Below are 20136 nucleotides of genomic sequence, written 5' to 3'. Positions count from 1 at the left end.
TCAATTAAAAATAATGGAGTAAAATAAAAATAATTCCGATAGAATATACATGTCAGCGTTGAAGTTACCTCCTTTCACACACTGATACATATTTCAACCATAAAAAAGTCCCTCAAAGTGATTGGGCTATTTCTATCTAATTTCAAACAAATCTCTACGTTTTATCTGCACTATAGTTTACGCTCTTGTCACCCTTTCAGCCGACGAAACCATTACGGTCATTTGAAGGGCCGTGGGGGAAAACTTGCGGACACTGGGATACAATGTGACACACTTAGTGGAATCGACCTCATCATTGGGGCCGACTATTACACCTATTTAGTCACAGGGTCCTGCTTCCTCAGCAATATCAAACCCCTTACGTGTTCTGCGGGAGCCATTATCTTCAGCACATTGCCCACCTGGAATCGTTCCTGCAACTCCATTGATGTGCACGCCGCATCCGTTGCACTGCTCCAACGGCTCCCCAACCATCTATTCTCTGACCCGCCAACTGTCATGCCGCCACTACTGCCGATTAATTCTCTACTATCTAACCAGCTGTCAAGCCGCATTGACCCACCGACGGCAATGCCGCCTGAACGGCCACTTAGTTCGCTGAATTCAGCTCAGTCAGCTAAAACGCTGACTCGCCAACTAGTATACAGCCACTACCACAGACAAGCTCTCTACTATCTAACCAGCTTCCAAGCCACGTTAACTGCCCGGCAGCCAAATCACCTGGGCCGCCAACCAGTCCTCTACTCCCCAGCCAGCTGCTACGCTATGTTGATCACCCAGCGGCCAAACCACCTGAACCACCAACCAGCCCTCTACTCTCCAGCCAGCTGCCATGCTATGTTAATCGCCCGATAGCTAAACAAACTGAGCCTCCAACTAGCCCTCTATTTTCCATCCAGCTGCCACACTATATTGATTGCCCGGAGGCCAAACAAGCTGAGCCACCAACCAGCCCTCTACTCTCCAGCCAGCTAACACACTATGTTGATCACTCGACGACCAAACGTCCTGAGCCACCCACCAGCCCTCTACTCTACAGCCAGCTATCACGCTATGTTGACTGCCGGCCAGCCAAGCCGCCTGAACCACCACCTAGCCGGCAAAACCCCAAACAATTGCTTCGCTGCACTGACCCTCCCTCATTCAGGCCGCCGTGGTAGACAGGACTCTGCCCTACCTAACTACTGAGTAGCTCAGATCCTCAAGCAGGAGACACACTCCTACGAGGAAGAAGGCTAGAATCTTCTACAACTTCCCCTACCCTTGCCCTTACTTGCCTTTACCTGCTGGCAAGATGTCTGAAATTTTACAAGGATTTCGAAAAAAAGGAACTTGCATGCTAAGTATTGAATTAATCAATATTAAGTTTAAGAGTGCTACTAACAATTTATATCTTTTTATATACAATTCAGTTTAAACTGAAATGCAATTCTATAATCCTTAGCCCTATATATCCGTGTTTGGTATCAAAATGAACAACTTTTCAACCTCTCTCTCTTTAAACATGTTGCACTTTGATATCACTATTCGCATTGCTAATTGCCAGATCAACTGACTCCCTATGCTCTTGTAAAATTACCTTCTCAAGCTACATCTGAATCTTAAAATCGCAATAGAGATTAGGTCAAAGCTCTCCCATAAAAATTATAGTTCCTTAAGCCGCTCGGACTGTCAGAGCTTCCAAGAGAAACACACGTGGCTATAATTTGCCTCCAGCATATTCCATTAAACCTACTTGAAGGAACATGTGTTGATTAGTCAATCGTATTTTCAAAGACCCCGCTGATACTTCCATTAACTCTCGACCCTGTTTCGGAGGTTAAATCCTTCAATGCAGTTATCACTCATAAAAATTTTACCTGTCCTTCGACCATCCGAGATTAGCCACAGGCGTACGAGGCCACTGGCTAATGTTTAAACCTAAACTCCCTTACCCTTCCTAGGAACAAGGTATCGGCCGTTGCTATCTCGTAAATTTTTACCTGACCTTCGACAACCTGAGATTAGTAATAATCCCTCCAGTTACCTCGAGCAAAAATTTACTTCAACACTTTTCCTTTGTGACTGGCTTATCATTTCTGTGACAGTTACATTTCCCCAGGCTTAATTTCCTTACTCATAATTTTAAAATTCCTTCCTTGGTATTGTCCACCAATCGTGTCTCTTCATTTCAGACAGGATGCCATTTTGTTCACCGAGGCCGATAATTGCATCCTTAGGCAGGCCTCACAGCTTCACCCCACAAAAGATCCCTGTCCCCCTCGTTCCAGCCCAACAACAGACTTTACCTGTGGATATGAGAGCAGAACCGCTACAACTACCATACCAAAACCAACTAAACACTGTGCAGGCAGAATCCCCGAATTACAGTGCAGAAAAAAAGCTAGAGCCTTCTAACAAGAACTGCCATATCCAGAACAACTACTACAAGAAGAAACCTAACCAGCTAAAGTGGTCGTGAAGAAGACTAAATTTATTTCAACTGATTACTATTTGTATGTGCTTAAAGAATTAAGTTGATAGGTCATTCATCCCTGCAACTTTACTTGTTCTTGTGAAAGTGTTGCATCTAAGAATAATAGAATCAAGCAAACTAATATTCCAGTGCATATCTCTACCCTAAAAGAACTGAAAGCTCTTCAGGTGACCCACCCCCCTCTACCACCATTACATCTGCAGTTATTCAGATGTTGGTCCTTTGTTACCCATTGTTACTGACCCATCGAAGTTGGAGGACCAAGGGTGTGCATGTTAGAAGATACACGGTGATAAACAGCCTGTTGTATTTAGTGCCTCCCTTTTTTAAAGCGGGGTGAAAAGATAACCCCTTTCTATAGGCCCTTAACTACCAGTACTCAAAGACATGGTGCCATTCAATTCAGCGCCCCCCCCCCCCCCCCCACACACACACACACACATATATATATATATATATATATATATATATATATATATATATATATATATATATATATATATATATACATATATATATATATATATATATATATATATATATATATATATATATATATATATATATATATATATATATATATATATATATTATGGTCCCAGGTCTGGGCACCAAAGATCTATATATTATATATTACGGCTAGCAACTTATAAAACCTCCCAAGTTCCAAACTCAGCTATTTGATCATACATAAATCTGTTACACTTGAAAAAATTGATACCTGAGCCCTGAAGAAATTATATAACTCCCAGAGGGCAATACATAAAAACACTGAATATCCAAAGGTCTCTTACATACACTCAAAACAAACTGGTAATTATCACTAAGAACTTTTCAAAAAAAAAAAACTCTTACTTTGATTCCTAAATAGAGACGAGAGAATTCTGTAAAAGAAACACTGGTGATCGAAATAATACTCTTTATGAAAAGAAATATGTTCTATAAAAATTACAACACTTTGAAAGAATTTACACCATCATTAATCACTAGAAATATCAAATCTGAACAAAACTCTGGACTAATACAAGAAAAAATTACACTCTGAAAATTATATAATCACTTGTTTCACTGGAAATTAAATTTTACAAAAATATTTAATCTTGATAGTTGATTAAAATAGTTAACCCACACGAGGTGTTAACCACATATCAGTACAAATATACTTCACGTTTTCACATAAGTATCATAGGCCCAGTTACAAAATTTACACAATACCAGCACTCACAAAAACACAATAAATTTGAAATCACTTTTAAAGTTTCTCCAATATTTGAGCACACTAGACACGATATACATTGGGTAAAGACTTGTTCCTTTAGGAGGGGACTGACACTCGAGGTACTTGAGAGAGAGGATGAACTTTGGCTCCTTCACAGGTCAGGCTGGTTCTCTTCTACCCTATGCATCCCTAGGGGTACATATATATTGACTTAGGTATTCTAGGTCCTTCTAGGTCAGAGGGTCTAGATTCTAGAAGCTTGGAGGTTGTCTGTAGCGGAGTAAGGCTACCAAAAATTCAGGGGAACGAACCTTGCTTGCAAGGTAAACCCTCTCTCAGCTAGCTACGCCCATCTCCTTCCTCGGAATAATAAAAAAACAGATAACATTGATTCTAGTTTTTTCAAGAACCTTCTAAACCTGTGGCAAATATCAGAATTGCCTAATTTCTCACAAACATGATGCAATACTATAAAAACATTACTTAAGCCCTCGTTCATACCTCGTATGGTTCTTACTGCATACTAATCGAGATTGGGTAAGACTGCGTAGCAAAATATGTGATATAAAAAGGTAATTCTTAAAAATAACGAAAATTTACATAAACTAACTTCAATGAAGAATACAATTAACAGAACGACGAAAGTCTTACATAATTTATATACAGAACTTAAAACTACAAGAGAGGAACTGGCTATTCACCTCTTAAATACACATAAGAAATATATAAATAAATTATTTACTCTATGCTGGACCACCTTCGTAAGAATATATATATATATATATATATATATATATATATATATATATATATATATATATATATATATATATATATATATATATATATATATATATATATATATATATATATAAAGTATATATATATAATATATAATATATATATAATATATATATATGTATATATATATATATATATATATATATATATATATATATATATATATATATGTGTGTGTGTGTGTGTGTGTCTGTGTATATACACTTTTCATATAAACTATATAGATATATGTATATATACATATTTATAGGTGTGCACATTAGATATAGCGATAAAAATGGGGATATCGAATGGGGAATGCAAAAGGGAGGTAGTGAAGGTGAAAGGGTTGAAAAACCCAGAGGTAAAAAGTAAATATCAAGAAATGTTGGAAGTGGCATATGAAGGCGAAAGTGAGAGAAACTGGTAATCTAGAGGAAGAACAGAAGTTAGTAAAAGAAATTTTGGGGGGGTTTGTTAGTGATGTATGTAGTAAGAGGATTGTTACGGGCACCATGAGGAAGGGTAGTGACTTGTGGAATGAAGGAGTGAAGGTGAAAATGGCATAGAAAATGAGGGTCTTTGAAGGATGGCTGCAGAGCAACATTATAATATGAAAGATATAGAGAAAATATGGAATCTAGTCAACATTATTGACAGGCGTATCCCTTCTTGTGTGCTAGTCATAAAGTGAAAAACAAACCCTTGTTGAATAATGACTGTAGACGTGCTTATTTAGAGAAGCATGAGGCCTATCATCTTTGGAAGGGTAACAGATCAGATTTGACTTGGAATAACTATACTCTGCTTAGAGTTTTTGCTCAGAGCGGTTATGCTTCAACTGAAAAGGAATACAATTTAATAAAAAAAGAAACCTTTCCTGGTACAACCCAGGAACATAAGTGGCGGGCTACCCTGAAATCTGCACTCTTTGGTGTAGACGCAATAGTTCTATCTTTACTTAAAACATAGGGCTATGTCACTCACAGTACAAAGGAAAATGCAATCCTTTTGGCTAATGTATTTTACAGAAAGCAGAGTAATGAGAAATTTGATCTTACTCATTCCTGTTTTCCTGAGGCTATACTAACTAGTTTAGCTTTTTGATCTCGTGAAATTAAATCCTTCTTGATGGCCCTTGATGCTTGTGGAAGTGTGGACCAAAATGGTATTTTTTCTTTAAAGACTGGAGATTTATTAGCTCCAAAATTATGTTATTTTCAAAAGTTAGCAAGATGAGTTTCTTTCAGCATTTATTAGAGAATAAGTAATCTTGTTGGTGTGGTACTGTTATAAACACACATTATGGTTCCAATCAAATGTCTCTTCAATGTGCTATGTATTTTTAGACTTGCAGGTTACTTCTTCTGAATAAGTCTATGTAAGTTAACTTTTAAAACAGTTTATTAGCAGCTCCATCACAGGAGTATAGATGGTTTGGTCGATGACCATTCCGTACGAGATGTTGACAAGAACTAACTAAAATATCATGTGTTGATGATAACGTATACTTAGTTATCTCAACATTTATGTAAATATGTAAACACAACATTAATACAGGAAGCCATCTAGATCCGGTGAGACACTCAACTCTTTCTCACGGTATACTTTGTATTGTGTTTACTCTTCATGAAAAATGTTACATTGCAAAGGTTTGGCTTTTGCATCTTGTTTATGACTGACTTGGCGTTTCTCACACTCCTCCTATCTTCTCCATTGATCCCTTGGGTCATGGATTTAATCATGTAATTTACAAACATTACAATCTTACTGCATTATGTAAATGCGTTTGTGTTAAGTCAAGTCCAACAGATTACCGCTCAATTTCCATAACTCTCATATCATCTTAAGTTTCTGAACGTCTTCAGGCAAAACGTATAAATAGGTTTGCTGAAGGAAGCTCGTATGATTGGTCTTTATTTTAGAGCTACCTTTGACCGTGTTAATCATGAGGCCCATGTTTCCAAACTAAAAATGTTGGGAGTGGGGGGATCTTTTCTTAGCATCATTATTACATTTTCAGAATATATCGCAAAGAGTTGTTGTTGATGGGCAGCATTTTGATTACAGGAATGTGATATCTGGTGTTCCTCAAGGTAGTGTTATTGGTCCATTACTTTTCATACTATATACAAAGGACATATGGTTTGGCCTAGAAAATAAATATATTGCATATACAGATGATGCTACTCTCTCTGCACCAATTCCTTCTCCTGAATGTATATCTGGGGTTTCTGAATCCCTTAGTAAAAATCCAGCTAAAGTCAATGCTTTGTCAAATTATGAGGCATGAAGTTGAATCCTAACAAAACTCCGGATCTCAGCATTGATAATTTTAGGTGTGATTCTTGACTGCAAATTTATTTTTTAAAAGCACATTACGTCTGTTTTTTCTTCAATTGCACAAAAAATGGCTTATTGAGAAAGTGTTGTAAGATTTTCGGTGATCAATGTATTCTGAAGAATTGTTTTAATGCTTTCATTCTACCTTGTTTCGAGTGTTGTTCTCCTGTCTGGTCTTAAGCTGCTAATTTTCATCTTAATTAATTGGACAGGAACATACAATCTATTAATTTTCTTATTCCTCATCTAGATATTAATCTATGGCACCGTCGTTCAATTAGTTCGTTATGCATGTTGCAAATGATTTTTCATAATTCTGACCATCCTTTACATTCACATCTTCCCGGACAGTACCATCCTATTCATAATACTAGTTATGCACTTAATTATAATATTCATGCCTTCTCCATCATGACGCTCAATAATACAGAGTATTCTAGAAGTTTTATTCCAGCTGTGACTAAGTTGTAGAATGATCTTCCTAATCGGGTAGTTGAATCGGTAGAAGTTCAAAAGTTTAAACTTGTGGCAAATATTTTTCTGTTGAACAGGCTTGCATAAATCTTTTTTATAGTTTATCCATGAAAGATTGTTTTAATGTTGTTATTTTTCTTAAAATACATCATATTAATTGTTCATTACTTCTCAAATAGTTTATCTATATCCTTATTACCTTTCCTCAATGGGCTATTTTTCCCTGTTTGAGCCCTTAGGTTTATATCATCTTGCTTTTCCAACTACCATTGTAGCTTAGCTAATAATAATAATAATAATAATAATAATAATAATAATAATAATAATAATAATAATAATAATAATAAACGTGAGGTAGATCATGCAAAGGAGGTAGCTGACTGGATATGGGGTCAGGGATTGGGTTGTTTTTATGTAGGAAATAAGAAGTTTTGGAAAGAAGTGAAGAGAGTAAGGAAGGGTGGATCGAGAAATGAAAAGACATTGAAAGATGAAAATGGAATGTTGTTGAAAGGAGAGGAGGCAAGGAATAATAATGGCCTGATTATTTTGAAATGTTGCTGACTGTTGACGATAACAGGGAGACATATAATTGTTGGTGCAGGTTTTAGGTCAGAGTGATGGGAGATGAGAATAAGAGAGAGATTACATGAGAGGAAGTGAAGAGAGCACTAGATTAACCGAGAACAGTAAAAGCACCTGGCATGAATGGTGTGAGGGCTGAGATATTAAAGAAAAGGGGTGTGACTGTACTTGAATGGTTTGTGAGATTGTTTAACATATGTTTTATGTTGTTAATGTACCAGTGAGCTGGGTGTGTGCGTGGATTGTTACGCTATACAAAGATAAGGGAGATGTGCGTGAGTGTTGTAATTCAAAGGGTATTAGTTTGTTGAGCGCGGTTGGTAAAGTGTATAGTAGATAGTTAATTAAGAGGATTAAGGAGAAATTAGAGAATACCGTCAGGACTTAATCTGAAATTTTGTATTTAATTATGCCTCTGGTTCTGTTGCATCCGAGCATCATATTGACCGGTGATTTTACACACACACACACACACACACACACACACACACACACACACACACACGCACACACACACACACACACACACATATATATATATATATATATATATATATATATATATATATATATATATATATATATATATATACTCCACTTTTCCTTATTTGTATATTTTTGTATATCCTTTATGGAAATAATTAATGATGTTGTAAACTGAGATCAAACTAAACTCTTTAATGTAATGATTAAAAGTAATCACACCCACTTCAATTATATCGTGTAATTATGCCGTTAGGTTAAAAAAGCATGAGGTATTTGCTAAAAATTTTCAGTCGTCATTTACACGTATAGAATAATTAAAACATATTGAAATTCAATTTATCAATAGAAATTTCACCTTTTTAGCACTATATATTAAAAGTACTATTATTGCTATGAAAATTCACCATATTAATAACTCTTTCTATAGTTTTTATTTCTTTCTTTTTTCTTTTTCTTTTTTTATTACAAGAGCTTGACTTCCTTTTTTACCCTACTTACAATGTTTTAGGGAAATGACTATTGCTGTAGGGATCATAATAATTTCATCCAACTTTGAAATGAGATGAAATTAACTCTCTAACGTAAAAAGTCAATCCACCACAGCGATTGTAATTAAATTAATTGCCTACGTAATCACGCAGTCACTTACAAAGAAACTTGGAAAAATTTGTTCATTTTCTGTAATTATTTGCAAATACAGAATACATTCAATAAAAATGTGATTTATTCACATATAAAGTAGAAATCGTCATAATTGCGATGACCATCATTTTGTATTTACCACTTTAGTAACACTTTCTACGATTATTTTTCAATATCGTAATATGGAAATACTATAAATTCAGGGACTACCATAATCTTATAAAGCTGTAAGATTAAATCAAAATAATAAACTCTCTAACGTAAACAAAAAATTCACCACAACTATTTCCATTCATTAATTTGGTCATGTAATTCTGCGGTCAGTTTAAAACATGAGAAATTATTTCTTTATTTTTGTTATTATTTACTTGTATAGAATATTTACAAAATGTGTAAAACTATATTGATAAAAGTATGATTTATCACCAAGGAACAGAAAAAAAAAAAAAAAAAAATTACATCCAAATTTATTACCATAATCTTGTAATTATCGCTTTAATAACTGCAATATTTTAATTTGTGCGCCAATTTGATTTTTTTTTCCAATAATTGAATAGGCTGTAAAGGAATTGCTTTTGATGTAAAAAATATTAACATTTCAATCAGCTGTAAGAATGTTCAAAATAAAACTCTCCAACAAAAATTAGTCACCATCACCGCTTCAATGAAAAAAAAAAGAATTCGGTGAATTTCGAAGAAAAAAATAATCAAGTAATTCGTTCCTCTTTTTTTATTATTTACCTATTTACGGCATTATAAACTTTCTTCATTATTGCAACTATTTAACTCGTATGTGTTCATATTTGTTTTCGGGTAATTGTAATTATTCGATAAAAAAAAAGTTGATTATTAAACTTTGAAAGGAGACCTAACACACTCAGTAAAATTAATGCAATCATATGAATAAAATTATTTGTTCATGTAGTTTCGTGTTAACAAGAAATTATTACATTGTTTCCATTTATCACTTGGATGTACAAGATAGATATAGATATATATATATATATATATATATATATATATATATATATATATATATATATATATATATATATATATATATATATATATATATATATATATATATATATATATATATATATATATAGTGTGTGTGTGTGTGATATGTAGAACTATATACCAATGGAACAGGTTTTCATTCAGCTAGAGAGAGAGAGAGAGAGAGAGAGAGAGAGAGAGAGAGAGAGAGAGAGAGAGAGAGAGAGAGAGGCCTATATGTATACATACATATATATATATATATATATATATATATATATATATATATATATATATATGTATATATACATGTATATATATATATATTTATATATATAAATGTATATATATAGATATATATATATATTTATATATATATATATATATATATATATATATATATATATATATATATATATATATATATATATATATATATATATATAAATATATATCTATCTATATATACATATGCATACATACATATATTTATATATATATGTATATATATATGTATATATATATATATATATATATATATATATATATATATATATATATATATATATATATGAAGGAACCTCTAAAGATTGTTAATGAATATACGTTTCCCGAGGTCATGAGACCGAAAACACAAGATGGAGAGCTGTTGGTAAACAAAAGGTGATTATGAAACGTAAAATGCCACTTTCTATGTAAAGAAAAGTATTTAGTCAAATAGTCATAACAGTATTAACTTATGCATCAGTAACTTGGAGCCTTACTAAAGCTTTAAAACATTATGCTAGTTACAACTCAGAGAGCTATGAAAAGAATAATGAAGGGAATAACACTAAAAGACAGGAAAAGAGAAACATGACTATGAGAGGAAACTAAGGTAAAAGATATCCTAACAACATATAAGAAAGGGAGATGGAGATGAGGGGTACAGATTATAGATGGACATTTAGAACAACGGAATAGATCCTTAAAGAATGCAAACGAAGCAGGGAAAGGAAGAGAGGATGATGGATTGACGAGCTAGGAAAATCTGCGGGTATAGACTGGCATGAAAAGACCATAAACTAAAGGGGAGTGGAAGGTCATGTCTGAGGCTTTTTTCATGCAGTGGACTAGCAACGGATGATGATGATGAGGCTATTGATATATATATATATATATATATATATATATATATATATATATATATATATATATATATATATATATATATATATATATATATATACTGTATATATATAAATATATATATATATATATATATATATATATATATATATATATATATATATATATATATATATATATATATATATATATATATGACTTGAAAGTTCAAGATAGAGACGACTGGCGAAATCTAACCAAGGCCCTTTGTGTTAATAGGCATAAGAGATGATGATGATCATGATGATGATGATGATGATATATATATATATATATATATATATATATATATATATATATATATATATATATATATATATATATATATTTATATATATTTATATATATATACATATAGATACATATATATACATATATACATTTATATATATACTTATGAAGCTGGTCTAGTGTAGAGTAAATAGGTTAATCAGGTATTTTATTTATGTTTTCATGTGTGCACTGAAGAGGTGAATAGCCAGCTTTTAAAATGAGTTCTTCTCATGTAGGTATAAGTTTGTAATGTAAATTATGTAAGATTTTCGTCATTAATTTATTTGTATTCTTCATTCAAGTCAGTATATGTAAATTTACGTTATTTCTAAGAATTAACTTTTTATTTCACGTATTTTGTTACAAAGTCTTATGTAACTGTTTAGGAGTGCTATATGATCATACAAGATATGAACAAGGGCTTATGTAAATATTTATTTTATATTTTCATGAGGAATTGCATCATGTTTGTGAGAAAATATGCAATTCTTATATTTGCAAGTGGTTTGGAAAGTTCTCAAAAACCCTAGTGTTAGATTTCATTTTTTTTTTTTCGAGGACAAGGTGGGCGAAGCTAGCTGAGAGAGCCGTCTCGTTGTTGCTTGGTATGCATCCGAGAGTTGCCTGAAACCAAAGTTCGTCTCCCTGAATTTTCATCTAAACGATAACTCTGCCGACGCCCTTAGGCCAACCTCCACATTTCCAGATCTAGGACCTAGAATCTTATGGAAGTACCTAAGTCTTATATATGAGCCCCCTGGAATGCATGGGGCAGAAGAGAAACAGCCGTCCTGTGAAAGAGCCAAAGTGCCCCCCTCTCATTTTTTATTAACAATGGGTTCCCTCTGAACCTCTATTACAATCAAATCAAGAAGTTTTTAAGTGAAATTTACGGTCAAAATTTAGCAATACAAACAGTCAGTAAGAAAAAGTTATGTCTCCTTTCTGTACTATGGTAATGTTTCGGAGAGACTAAGAACAGAGATTATGAGTGTTGTGGGGTTATCCCCACATAGATTTAAAAATAATTTTTACTAACAAGCTCTCAGTTGGCTCACTTTTTAAATATAAGGGAAGCCTACCTACTCCCTTGTGTTCCGGTGTCATATACACATTTCAATGTGCACTCTGTAACGAGTGCTACACTGGACGCACATCTACACAGCTTCACTGTAGGATTTCGGAGCTCATGGGGAGATCGGTACGAACCAATATACCTTTAAATAAGAAACAAATTTCAGCTATTCATGACCACGCATTTAAATCTGGTCATGCCATTTCTAAGGAAAATTTCAAAATTACAGACAGACATAGTAGTGTCAGCCAACTGAGAATCTTGGATTCTTTATACATTTTTAAGACAAAACCCAGCTTGAATGAGGGCTTACCTGTTCAGTTGCCGGTGACCTATTGATCCGTTTTCTGGTCTGTGGGTTGCTGCTCTGGGTGGGAGGTCATCGTCTCCTGCGGGTGACTTGGTATATTAGTTATTGAGTCTTTTATATAGTTATAGTTATATGTGTAATAAGTGTTTTATATGATTTTATGTTCGATGATTGTTTTGATTTTAGAGCTAGTTGGGCAGTCCTTGGAAGTATACCCTCTTAATTATATACTTATGATGATTTTTATCAATTTTATTAATTTTACATAATAATAATTGCAGATAGGCTGAAGATGACAGGAATTATGTCGAAAGTTACCATATATATATATATATATATATATATATATATATATATATATATATATATATATATATATATATATATATATATATATATATATATATATACACATATACATATATATATATATATATATATATATATATATATATATATATATATATATATATGCATATATATATATATATATATATATATATATATATATATATATATATATGCGTGTGTGTGTATTTGTGCATTTCTTTTAATCAAATATAACTTCTTATAAAAATGTTGTTATACACAAGTGAAAATAGTATTAAAATTACCAGCTATGAAAGTAGATTGATAACAAAGCTGATCGTATCGCCTTCCCACAGATTCAACATTATCTTTCCCCTCTTTCAAGTCTTCTCCCTTTTGAGAAAACTTGGACTATTCATTATCAGAGACGAAAGAAAACATACCGGCACAAACAAGCTAAATATCTTGCGATAATTTCATCTGATTCGAACATTTTCGCTCATGAAACTTTTCTGGAAATATAATTTCCCTTTTGACTGGCTATGTGACACACGACTTCATATTTAATGTCCTTATCTGGCGACATCCTTTCTGACGTCGCGCGAGTGATGATCAAAATTCTATTTCTGTCATAATTTATTATATTTTTACTGAAATTGGAACGTGATACCTAAAATGCAAAATGTCAACGTATAAGAGGAAGATTTCTCTCTCTCTCTCTCTCTCTCTCTCTCTCTCTCTCTCTCTCTCTCTCTCTCTCTCTCTCTCTCTCATATTATATATATATATACATATATATATATATATATATATATATATATATATATATATATATATATATATATATATATATATATATATATATATATATGGTAATTCTCTTGCACACGTGATATTTTGATGCGAAGAACCCCACTGTTCTTTTTTTCACACATGCATACCTTAAGAAATTCTTGTGCAATCCAACATACAGTATATATATATATATATATATATATATATATATATATATATATATATATATATATATATATATATATATATATATATATATAAATATATATATATATATGTATATATATATATATATATATATATATATATATATATATATATACTGTATATATATGTATATATATATATATATATATATATATATATATATATATATATATATATATATATATATATATATATATATATATAACTTATAATGTCTCATTTTTAAATAAAATTATTGTTTTGCCGACAAAGTTTCTCATTCCCGGTCACGATGTCTTTTTGTTGACTTAAGAACGTAGCCATGCCCTGGTCCTCGGGGATCCGGACCTCTCTCTCTCTCTCTCTCTCTCTCTCTCTCTCTCTCTCTCTCTCTCTCTCTCTCTCTCTCTCTCTCTCATCAACGAAATCTCTGTGAAATAAAGTCTTACTTTCTATTTCTAAAATTTTCATTTTAGTATTATGTATTAGACCCTTCTTATATTTCAATATTGTAATTCCACGTACCATTTTCGTATCTATCTTTAAATGCTTAGCTATGAAAGCTGTGGCGGACAACCACATTTAAAAATTTCTGGCTACGCTGGTGAGGAACATAGCCGTAGCCTTGGTCAACTGCTGTACGGAAATGTGCTAATCATGCTCTTCGGTGGCAGGATACGGCCGGAACATCCCAAAACAGAATAGTCATATAATGAACTGATTAGATTTTTGTATGTAGATATTTATAACAAATTATAAATAGTAGCAGGAGTGATACCAGTCTTTTTTCCCTTTAGTATATGTTTTAGATTAAAGCTACGCATCATTGCACTTGTGAAATCTCAGACAAAACTAGATAGATATATTGCTGTTACATTCGTAACTGCTAAAATCCTTAACAACGCCAGTCGTCAAGTAGTTAGTTCTTTGTAGAAATCTCAGAATCTTACTTTGAATCTCCGTGAAGGATTTCATCTACTTACACACACACACACACACACACAAAATTCATTTTTGTTGGCTTGAGGAAGCATCATTAACTTTGAGACTTTCTTAGCTATCAAATAACGTACGAGTAACTGGAATTATACTATACCAACACTATTTATGCCTTTATGGAATATTTTTGGATAGCAAGCTGACACCTTATTTTGCATCACGAAATATCTGTGCAACATTAATTCTTATTATGCCTGCCCTTAAAACTTTAAAACATTGTATAAAAAGTCAAAAACAGAAAAATAAAAGCACCGATTAAAGATAAAACTGATAAATCCTTTTAGAGTATGATAAAAATGTCAAAAAGTTCTAATTTCAGCGTCCTTGTCAAAAGCAAAATATATATGTTAATTGAAGTGACTTCACAAGAATAAAGACGCTCTTATTTTCATCTACAAAATCTTACTTATTGGCAGTTTCAATAAGGTTTAAAGGCTTTTAAAGGCTACTCATGAAGGGCAGAGACAAGGAACAGTGATAATGGCCTAGCTAGCAGGACAATGCCCTAGAGATCAGAGCCCATGTCCCTTCTACACCCAAGATAGGACCAGGTAATAGCTGCTGATGTCTCAGCAGGTAGATTCATTAGCTCACAAGGATGGTGAGGTTACAGATACTATAAGAAACTACTGAGCTTCAGCGGTACTCGATCTCTAGTGCAGAAAATTAAAAGTGTCGTTGAATCCATTAATTCGAGTTTTTTAGAAATTGACATAATTTGAATCATATTAGCTTTACTGCATGAAACCTATATCAAGAAACAGAAATACTCCACGTACTGTAGATGGTAATTTGCTTTGCAACGATAAAATACTTTATGGAATCTTTAAACGTGTATACTGGAACGGATATTAAAAAAAAAAAAAAAAAAAAAAAAAAAAAAAAAAAAAAAAATTGGAAGCTGATATATCCACTGCGCTAACCATCAGGAATGTTGAAGTACTAAGCAACCCGCTAATCCAAGAGCGCGCTAATACTGAACCCATCACAGGCGCTGATGCAGTAATGAAAGCTGGAGTTCAGCCAACAAAGATTGGCCAGTCGATAGATTGTTAATGAAAATCCGAAGACGATGATGAAAAGCCAGCAGGGCTTTAGAGCTTCGAGCGAAGTGTGTTTTCCAGTAACTCGGATGGTTTAAACTTCGAAGAAATGCAACATCAAAAGGCCCGTTTTGGGAATCTTTCGGTAAATAGGGGAGAGAAAGGGAATATATTCGAAGATGAGATCTGGAGAAGGTTATTATCTTTTTAAAGGAAAGCTATATGCCGACACATTGGTGTGGATTTAGGGGTTGCTAAAAATCATAATCAAACACTTTTACTTATACTTAATATACACAAACACGCATACACGCAATCATATACTTACAGTTTTACATAATATATTAATCTAACCCCTAAAATTATCTAGTTTAGCAATAATTCTGTGACATCAAATGCTTACTTATATTATAATAAAAACATAATTTACAGTCAAAATTATAAGAAAAATAACCAAATATTTAACTAAACCAACTAAAATTAAAAATATCACCGATTTTCAATTCAATAAACTTAACACAAAAGGTCTTGGTTGATTACAGCAAACACGTAAAAATATAATAAAACATTTTTATGTATCTTAATACGATACTATCTTTAGTACCTCATGTAACAGGTTGGTTTTCATTCCTTGTAGAATGTCTTATTCCACTGGAAAATAAACCCATAAAAATCTAAAAACACAGAATACTTCAGAATATTGTTTTACAACAAAACATTAAACCATTGAAACGCTGAATAGTATTTGTGTAAGTACAGTTCATCAGTTCAGATTTTGCAACTGTCTAAAATAAAATCCTAAATGTGTACGTGAAACTTCCCGTTGTGTTTCAACATCCAACAGGTCAACAATCTGGCTAGTTTATACTTAGGAGTGAGTGCTTATATACCAATCAGCGCTGGAGTCAAGATTGATTGATTGATTTGGGGTTTTCTGGCATCCTGACATCTAAGGTCTTGACGCAGATCTGGAGTCAAGAAAAAATGGGGAAATAGAAGGGTAGTCACCCAAAACATTGGATCACCTCAGCATTGCTGAAAATGAAGACAGAACTGTAGGGAAAAAGCAATTGGAAGGCAAAATATGGTAATATTAAAGCAAACTAAAAAAACCCATTACACCATAATAACAGCGAGAATATCCACAAATGATGGCATCATATGAACTTCCTGAAAAATAGAACCACGAAAAGCTTTTGGATAGATCTAATTTAATGTTGTTAATGATATTGAAAAATTTTATTTTGATTGTTATTACTTCTTTTGTAGTTTATTTATTTCCTTGGTCCCTTCACTGAGCTATTTTTCCCTGTTGAAGCCCTTGGGCTTATAGCATCAATGCTTTTCCAACTAGGGTTTTAGCTTAGCTAATAATAATAATAATAATAATAATAATAATAATAATAATAATAATAATAATAATAATAATAATAGACAGGTTTTTTCCATGGGGAAGAGACTAATATAGGTTCTGGATGGCCTCACCGGGTGAACTGTGGTCTGTTTCTCTCCACAGAGTTCTAGGCAGTAAGTTACTGACTACATGGGGTCGAGGATAGTAATGGATATGCAGCTCTTGCGGGATTTCAGCCTTTGTATATCCCCCTTGAGATCTTAGAATGGGTGCCTTTTATTATTCTTTGTTTATATTTTTGGGTCTTTGAATGAACTGTTGGGTGGTGCAATACCTGCAATTACTTGATTGAGTTCAGCGTCAACTTTATGGGAATGACATGACCTTTCCCAGACTGGTTAGTAGTATTCGGCAGTGGAGCGGTCGAGTGCCAGAAATGTTTGTCTTAGGGTTTGTTCTCAAATTTTAATTGTCAAGTTTGCTAAGGAGGTTATTTCTCGTAGCTCCCTAAAAGATAGTGTTCAGTCTGATGTAACGTCTAAATAGACAGGGAAGCTATCCTTATTCAGTTTCTTATCATTTCATGAGATGTTTAACTACCTTTTTGTCTGGTAGTTTTCAAGATGGAAAACACCTATGTTTTGTCTGGATTGGCATTTAGGAAGTTTTACTTGTAGTATTCAACAAGATCCTCCAAATCATCTGATAATTTGCTCTCAATGGTAGTAAATGAATCTGAATAGATGACTATGCACAGATGACCTACATATGTAAATCTACAAATATCTCTAAACTGTGGTCGATCGGTGACATATATGTTGAAAAGCATAGGGGCAAACACAGACCCTCGTAGGAGACCGTTTTTCTGTTTTCCCCATCCGCTCTTCCTAATGTCGATTTCAACAAAGAAAAGTCGGTGCTACTATAGTGTGAGGTCTACCGCCTATGTCGCCTACCCAGGCGGAGGGTGAGGTCTACCACGCGACAAGCTTGGACCTTCCGCAACCTAAATGCCATTGGGTACTAGCATTCTACAGTGAACCACCAGCAATATTATGGGGATCCAGCGACAGGAGCACACACACAGGCAATTGAGCGATCGTGGTTGGACGCTAAAACGGTGATTCCGAAGAGATTAATGCGAGGTGTTGGTCGTCAGCTGTTCCAGTCTCATCTTTATTTTTGCTGGAAGGTGATGAGAAAAAATTCCAATGATCTATTTGTCTTTCTTAGATGTACGAAGTGTGTACCGCTAGGATAAATATATGGAAATATATGATAACATGTTTATTTTTACCTTTATTCCTTTTTTAATGTAATTAGAAATCCAATTATCTATTTAAGTAATTTCTAAGATATGTTTAAATGAAGTGTTTATTGCTTAAACAAATGTATGAAATGTGTTTTATCTATGAGGGACGAATAATTTAGCAGTAGACCGATAACATGTTTATTTTTACCTTTATTCTTTTTTTTTTAATGTAATTAGAAATCCAATTACCTATTTAAGTCATTTCTAAGATATGTTCAAATTAAGTGTTTATTGTTTTGTATCGCTAGAATAAATATGGAAATATATGATAACATGTTTATTTTTACCTTTATTATTTTTTTTTTCATTGTAATTAAAATTCCAATTATCATTTTAAGACATTTCTAAAATATGTTTAAATTGAGTGTTTATTGCTTAAACAAATGTATGAAATGTGTCTTATCTATGAGGGGCGAATAATTCAGCGGTAGACCTCACGCTATAGTGCTAACGGGAGGTAGACCTCACACTATAGTGTGGTAGACCTCACGCTATAGTAGCACCGAAAAGTCTGTTACTCAGCAGTGACTGGATGATATGCCCAATGCTTGATTTGCGAATAACTTTGGAAAGTTTCAAAAGAAGCAACCTGTACTTCACGTTGTTATAGGCTGCTGTTAGGTCAATAAATACTGCCCCCTTGATTTTACCAAGCTCAAAACCCTCCTCAATATACAGAATGAGGCTACGTGCCTGAGAGCAGCCGGTTATCCCTGCCCTGAAGTCAGCTTGGTCTGGCGTCAGTTGTTCTTCGACATTGGGAGCAATGCGAGCCATCATCAGATGTTCGTACAATTTGTATAGGATGTAGCGGAGAGCTACAGGCTGATACCTCTTAGGGACCATTGGGTCTTTGCCAGGTTTTGATAAGGCCACAACTTTAACCCTTACCGATCACCCGGAGATCTCTACTCCGGTGAAAAGACAGTACCGGCTACTCCAAGTGGTGCTGCTCAATGAATCACAATGACTATGAACCCTGCATGGACTCCTTGAAAATGTCTTATTATCAACAATTTAGTACGATTCAATTAATTTTTATGGTATCATTGGGAAGGTAAATCATTCTTCCTTTTCACTTTACATTTATAATAGACGTAATACAAATACTTATCACACAGGAAGAGGAAACTTTGTGTTATAATTCAGAAAAACATTCGGAAATAGGAATTTTCCCGGTCATTAATCCCCAATAATACAGTTACCTTTTATTTTTTCATCGTACAAAGTTTTCACGCAAAAAGCTTATGCATCAGTGCCCATCTCGATGATTTAGTAAACTGATTTCGAGTTTATTTTCTCACGTTTC

General features: G+C 33.3%; 1 protein-coding gene across 1 annotated transcript in view; it reads right to left on the bottom strand.

The window, feature by feature from the left end:
• Window positions 1–12830: 12830 nt before the first annotated feature.
• Window positions 12831–20136, bottom strand: part of LOC137628399 (zinc finger protein on ecdysone puffs-like) — a 282863-nt gene continuing 275557 nt past the window's right edge. The window contains exon 14 of the mRNA XM_068359548.1: window positions 12831–12908. Coding sequence (XP_068215649.1) covers window positions 12899–12908 — 10 coding nt within the window. The 3' untranslated portion in view covers window positions 12831–12898. The remainder of the gene's footprint in view (window positions 12909–20136) is intronic.

Source organism: Palaemon carinicauda, chromosome 36 (assembly GCF_036898095.1).
Source record: "Palaemon carinicauda isolate YSFRI2023 chromosome 36, ASM3689809v2, whole genome shotgun sequence".
Taxonomy (NCBI): Eukaryota; Metazoa; Arthropoda; class Malacostraca; order Decapoda; family Palaemonidae; genus Palaemon; species Palaemon carinicauda.
This window is presented reverse-complemented; position numbering and strand designations above follow the sequence as displayed.